This window comes from Trifolium pratense, linkage group LG7 (assembly GCF_020283565.1).
Source record: "Trifolium pratense cultivar HEN17-A07 linkage group LG7, ARS_RC_1.1, whole genome shotgun sequence".
Taxonomy (NCBI): Eukaryota; Viridiplantae; Streptophyta; class Magnoliopsida; order Fabales; family Fabaceae; genus Trifolium; species Trifolium pratense.
This window is the reverse complement of record NC_060065.1, coordinates 47,964,238-47,970,750: the sequence shown is the minus strand read 5'-3', so window position 1 is coordinate 47,970,750 and position 6,513 is coordinate 47,964,238. Positions and strand designations below refer to the sequence as shown.

Here is a 6,513-nt window from a genome sequence, read left to right as displayed (position 1 = left end):
TGAACAAGCCAAGATTTAACCATTCTATTGCAGCGAATCCAATTAGAAAAATCGGGACTATTTGGTTCTGGTTTTTGGATGGAGCCATCAATAAAGCCAAGTTTGTTTTTTTGCTTCCAAAACCATAGTCATGGCACGACTCCAAGTAAGATAACTATCTCCATCAAGGAGTTGTGTGACTAGTAGTTGGCCTAGTTGATAAGATGAGTGGAGGAAATATGGAGAATTTTGGTTAGGTATGTTTATGGCAGCCATGAGTAGTAAGATAGGATTGACCGAAGGTATGCTGATACTATATAAGAAAAGGAACGTGTCTATTATGTATATTGATTTGATTCAAATTATGTTACAAACAATCAACTAAATAGAGATACAAAAGGAGAGAAATTAAAGGCTACTAAATACATAAAAGTACAGAGCTTGCAAAAGGATATGTACAACAAGCAAATAATCTGATATAATTAAAACAAAATATATGTAATTAAATCAAATAACTCTATTTTTTTTTTTGGTGAGTAATCAAATAACTCTATTTATCGGTTAACACTAATAATTGAATTAAAGTTATATAAAAGAATTCATCCATTTTATTAACTAGTTTAAAGACCCGTGCGAATTCGCACGAGTCTACTGATTTTTATTCGATATTTGAGTTTGTCACTATATTAATGTAGAAAATTTATTTTAAATTAAATATTTGATTTATTTTATATAATATTGTTAAAATATAAGTGAAATTATTGTGTTAATTATTATTATTATTTTGACGGGGTGTTAATTATTTCTTGTAAACTTATTTATTCAATTTTTTATGTTTTAGTGACAAATAATGTTCTCGTGTATATTTTTAATAAAAAATTAGAGATTTTATTAGAAAAATTTAGGGTAATTTAGTATGTTTGATACTAATTAAATTTATTATATTATTATTAATTATCGCTTGTTTTCGTATAAATTGTTATGTTTTGTTTCTATCTATAATATATTTTGTTCATGTTTTTAAGCATATCATTTTTTTATATTTATTTTAGCGAAGTTACAATGAGGATATAAAACTTGCAACGTGGTTAAAAGTAACAAGGATAAATTAGGAACTTTGGTGGTAATCAATTTTAATATATTAGGAATTAGTAATAGATTGGATACGGATTGATGAATGATTAATGATCATGGTAAAAGTAAATAAATTATATATTCTCCTTAAAATAATGCTATAGTTTGCCCGTTATAAACGCAAAAGGAGGATATTATCGTTAGGACTTAGGATCTTTTGGGAATATCGATCACTCACATGATTAATTAATCTCATACCTCCAAGGTCAAAATTTTATGGCTTCAACCCTTCGACCCCATCACAATATATAAACCCTTTCTCTTATTAAACAAACATTTCACCTTTTCTACCTTCTCTCTTTTAAATTAGAAAAAGACTCAACAACAAAAACATCATCAAAATCACACACCTTTCTAATTCCTTTGTAGCTACAAAGTTAATATTTTCAACTTCAACAAAAGTAGGCTCATGAAAACATTATTCTCATCCAACAAAAGTTGTGGCAATTGTCTCAAATTACAACCCTCAGATGTACTTGAGCCCAAAATCTCCATATACCAAAATACAAACCCTAGCCGTCTCACTTCCTCCACCACCAATTCCCGCGAGGACAATGCTGACAAAAAAGTTTTCGCTTCCACCACCATCTCAAAAGCTGACACTATTTATCACAACGACGACACATTGAATCATAGTATTCTAAAATCGGGCACAAAACTCATCGATAGCATTGCTGTTGAGAAGGACTCGCATGATCCACATGAAGATTTTCGAAACTCCATAGTTCAAATGATATTAGAGAGAGAGATCTACTTAGAAAGAGATCTTGAAGAACTTCTTGAATGCTTTCTTCAACTTAATGCAAAGTGTCACCACCAAGTCATTGTTCGAGCTTTCATGGAGATTTGTGAAGAAATATTCCCTAAAAAGTTTCATGGTGATGAAGCATCTTAAAGGAATAATCAAATTATTATTAAACTTTATTAAGGAACTTATATTTGGAATTGTTTGCTGAAGGAGTGGGTGATAATTAGGGTTGGGAATAGGTCATGCGCCTTCGACCTAGCCTGTGTAAGCCTGGTCTGACCTATTTATTAAAAATATCAGACTTAAACTTTGATAGGCCGTAGGCAAAATCGTAGGTCAGGCTCAGGCCTATCAAGGTCCGGCATGTTCCTAACCCTAGTGATAATTAGGGATCCGGTATGAGCTTCGCTCAAATCAAGGAGATATTTGTTTTGTGTTTCTCCTTAAGAGGAAAACGTTTAACTATTTTCTAAACTACTTTTCCTATAAAATAGTTATTTATTAAATCTAAAATCAATCTTATCCAAAATGCCAAAAAAATTGCTATTTTATTTATTTAATTATTTTAAAAAATCATATATTCAACAATATTATAATAGTCAGTATCATGTCGATATCGGACACTAACGCACATCTGCACTCAAAACACTAATTTACAAAGTATTTGTGCTCAAGAAACATTCATAACAAGTAACAGCATAGACAAAATCTATAAGGTGAGACATATTTGGCTAGATTATTATTGAAAGAACAAGTCAGTTGAGACGGGTATATCCTTGAGATAGAATTGTATTTCCCTCGGGGGACTAGTATAAGGTGGTGGGGTGACCATATGGGTGTACAAGAGCTTTTAATTAGTAAGTAATAGTAGTTCATAATTAGTAATTCCTACATAGTACTCCGTATGTATCACATTTGTTAAGAGTTTGTAAGACTACACACCCATAATGTGGAAATTGGAAAACAAAATCATAGGTAAATCTAATGGTTTTCATAACTGTGAATAGAGAAATGCAAACTTAAAAGACACTTTTTAGTGTCGAAATATCAGCGACCAGTGAGCATCGCGTACATTTGATTTGTTATGGTGCAAAAAAATTAAATTGCTGAACAAGTTTATCTCTCTTCTTGGTTGACACAGCTACCAGCCGGCAAGTAGTCAGCCTCCCTCTAAAATGGAAGTATGGATGAATCGACATCAAAGAATGGCATTGCTTTGTTTCGAAATAAAGTGCATAGCCTACCATGGCATACCCCCATGACATTGGTCATTGACAGGAGTTATTCTTGTGTGCTCAGTGCTCACAAGAGTTTAGATTCACTATTTGGTCACACTCGCAAAATGCATTATATCAATGAACTAAAAGAAAATTTAAATAACACAACGAGTTAATGAAAATACTATTCCATTTCCCTTTCCTAGTGTCTCAACCAAATAATAGACACGGAAAAGGGCCATGTCTTGCATATAATGGTCTATAATGCATAGCAGTATCGATAAATATAACTGTCTGAAATGTCAAGTGAAGGCATAAATCAATTAGAAAGAATGAGTTCTACAATGACCAGCCGGAAAACAGCTTCATTCGGTTACAACTTCAATTTCAGTTTTCTTGTCATTCGTGTCAATTTCAGTTTTCTTGTCATCTGTGACACCTTCCTCGTCAAGGATGCGCAGGTCTGGATAGTTTCTATGGTTCAAAGAATGCAACCATAGGCCAACAGTTCCTTCCTTATATTCTGTTGAAGCAATATGAGAATATATGTACTTCATTTTGAAATCCTCAGCTTCTTTTTCAAATGCTTTCATTGATACCTCTTCATGGGTGTCTTTCCACTTTTGGTTATATGAAGTAAAGAAGCACTCATCCAAATACAATCCAACCTCAGGTGCAGTAGGCACAGTGATGCTAACATCCCTACATTTTGGAGGAAAAGACAAAATAAAAAATATCAGATGATTGCTACACAATTTCAAACAGAAAAAAGTTGGAGATAAACTATTATACTCTACATTAGCGGTACTCACTTCTGCAAAGCTTTTTCGATAAGTGACTCAGGTGCACAATTTCTCATGATTGCCACGGCAAGCCCCATCATCTTCCGTATCTGATGAAGCATGAAGCTCTGTCCCACAATTTCACACTTCACAAATTCCATACCCTCGACCACAACAGTGGTGCTTGCGTCAAATGAAATAATGAAACGGTGAGCAGAAGGATCCTCAGGTTTTATTCTGGTTGTGAAGTTATGGAAGTTATGAGTTCCCACATAATACTTCAAAATCTTGTTAAATCTCTCCCTCTCCTTCTCACCATAACTAAACCCACTTCCTTTGGCAGCCGTATCCTCTCCGTTCACTTTTTCTTCCTTGAGAACGCCTGAATTATTCTCAGATCCACCATTTAAAGAAGAAACCTTATCCTGATCTGAAACCACAGTCTCAAGACCAGTTTTATAGTTCAGTTCTTCAACTGAAACCTTACCCTCATTGTCATTAATGGATTCTTTATTCAAACGACTATCATCACCTTTGCTCAAAGAGACCTCCACATTCTCTGCAACTCCAGAGTTAACCACAGCAGTTCTGTTTGATGAACCATCGGTCTCCACATCCACAGCTTCTTGCTCCAGATTGCGCTTACTATTACCAAACAAACCTTCCACCTTTCGACCTCTCTCAGAACACTCTAAACACTTAACAAGCTCATTTTCAGACCCTAAACTAGCCAATACAGTCTCTCTATCACGATGACAACATGGATCGAGAGCAAACACAGGGATGAGATAGACATACCTCCTCCGGTCGCAGAACTTCTTAGCACTAAAAGAAGCAGTCACTCGCTTAAAACCAAAGATTCGTATCTGAGAGGGAAGGTTTGAATTAAGACGGTCAATAAAGCCAGGCGGATCAATGTAGAACCGGCCCGAGACAACCTGACCAACAGCACTAACTCCTTTATCGGTTCTAGCTGACCGAGCCCAATCGTACCGTTTAGAAAGTCCGCGATCCTGTTCAGGTACAGCTCCAGACACATATAAGGCTTCTTCTAGTTCACCTTCAATGGTCTTCGCACCAGGGTTTTTCTGCATACCCTGATAACCAACACCACAGTAAGCAAAGAAAATAGCCACCTTACGGCGCTTGTACCTTATCTTGGTTCCTTCAGCAGTTGTGCATTGTTCATCATCAGAAGTAGTGGTAGACATCTTCAACTTCTTCGACTCTGACTCTTCCGCCGCTAGTGAAGGTGACCGCGGCGGGGATGAACTTGTCGGAGTTTTATCTGAGTTTTCCATTATTTTTAAGCGATAAGAATCCAACCCCACAAACCTAAACGACAACTTGATATATCAATACAAGTAAAAAACAGATCCTAAGTTACACTATAGATTCTTTCACAACATTCAAGTTGCAAAAATAATATATGAAAGCCTTTAAATACCGCCCCTAAAATGAAGCCCTGAACACAAGTTACAATAGTTTTCCCCATGAAAGCTAAAACAACCTAATATCAAATTATTTTAAGTCAGGCAATTTAACAAACAGTTGGAGTGCAACAACAACTAAACATATTTACATTCTGTGTTTCTTTCCTTTCACATTCACCCTTTCTTTCATTACATGAAATGAAGTTCCATTGGTAAAAATTTTGCTCAACAGAACATTGATGAACAAAACCATTATGTTAGAAACTGTAACATCTTTGATAATAAACAACAATGGGTCCAATTTTTTTTTAATTAATTTATGAAATTCAATGAGTTGAAATTTTGAGAGCATTAGACAAACAACAAGGAAAACATAAGACTTACCGGAGGAGATGAAGAATAGTGGATGCAGACTGGAACGCGGCGGAGTTGGCGACGGTTAGATTTTTGGGAGAGAAATGAAGGAACGTGAGTGGAATAAAGCGAACGAGTAATAGAACAAGGGGAAAAAAGGAGCCAACAAAAATAAAAGGGGGTGCAAAGAGTAAGAACTAAAAACATTTTATTAATCTTTTCTGTCATTTTATTAATTTATTTTTTAGGCATTTACTTTTACAACATAAATAAAATAGTATAATGATTTGGTCTAGTGGTAAGAGATTTGGTTAGTATGCATGAGGTTCTGGGTCCGATCCTCAGTTGAGACACTAATTAAGAAGCTTACGTTAGCATGACTTGTAATTACAATATGATTCGTTATTGTAATTACAATATGATGATATTTAGATAAGATAAATAGATAATGTTGATGTTTCAAAGACAGTTCTTACAAAGAAATATTTTAAAGAGTAATATATTTGATAGAAATAAGCTAAATGACTTAAAAACTTAATATTTTAGGTTGAAATGTGACTAACTTTGGCACGGTGAGTTTTTCTTCTTTGACAAACTTCCATGACACTAGTTGAACCGCTTCAAAAATTTGGCATTAAAAATCATTTCGTTACACACACGCCAAAGGAGTCAAATAACTGCATGCCAAATTAAAATCACCCTCGTCTTGCCTTGCTTCCCTTTCCTCAAAGGTAAAAGGAAAGTCTCAAACAAGGAAGAAAAGCTCTCCGGAAAAACCATAGTCATTCGAAACAAAAAATGTACCAAATCCCAAACCTCCCAAGCCGTGGAACAACACAAAAATAAGTGATTCTGCGTTTTCATGA

General features: G+C 34.8%; 2 protein-coding genes across 3 annotated transcripts; one reads left to right on the top strand and one right to left on the bottom strand.

Moving 5' to 3' along the window:
- Positions 1–1,471: 1,471 nt before the first annotated feature.
- Positions 1,472–2,333, top strand: LOC123896539 (transcription repressor OFP6-like; the record flags this gene model as incomplete). The annotated part of the gene is made up of 1 exon (XM_045946915.1): positions 1,472–2,333. A coding segment is annotated over one exon (537 nt), but the record flags the coding sequence as incomplete, so codon positions are not given.
- Positions 2,334–3,250: 917 nt separating this feature from the next.
- LOC123899120 (tRNA pseudouridine synthase A) lies at positions 3,251–5,806 on the bottom strand. 2 transcript variants are annotated; one of them, XM_045950187.1, is made up of 3 exons: positions 5,678–5,806; positions 3,891–5,195; positions 3,251–3,780 (listed from the first exon to the last, which is right to left on the bottom strand). In XM_045950187.1, the coding sequence occupies exons 2-3, from the start codon at positions 5,159–5,161 to the stop codon at positions 3,444–3,446; spliced, it is 1,608 nt and encodes a 535-aa protein (XP_045806143.1). In that variant the 5' UTR covers positions 5,162–5,195; positions 5,678–5,806; the 3' UTR covers positions 3,251–3,443. The 2 variants fall into 2 exon arrangements, with proteins under 2 accessions (XP_045806143.1, XP_045806144.1); XM_045950188.1 differs by having other exon boundaries at positions 3,891–5,148; positions 5,678–5,795.
- Positions 5,807–6,513: the final 707 nt, after the last annotated feature.

Excerpts from the sequence above, each read along its gene's own strand:
- LOC123899120 (XM_045950187.1), bottom strand. The coding sequence starts at position 5,161 with ATGGAAAACTCAGATAAAACTCCGACAAGTTCATCCCCGCCGCGGTCA. Across the intron at positions 3,781-3,890 it reads ATCGAAAAAGCTTTGCAGAA|GGATGTTAGCATCACTGTGC; the intron begins GTGAGTACCGCT and ends TCCAAAATGTAG.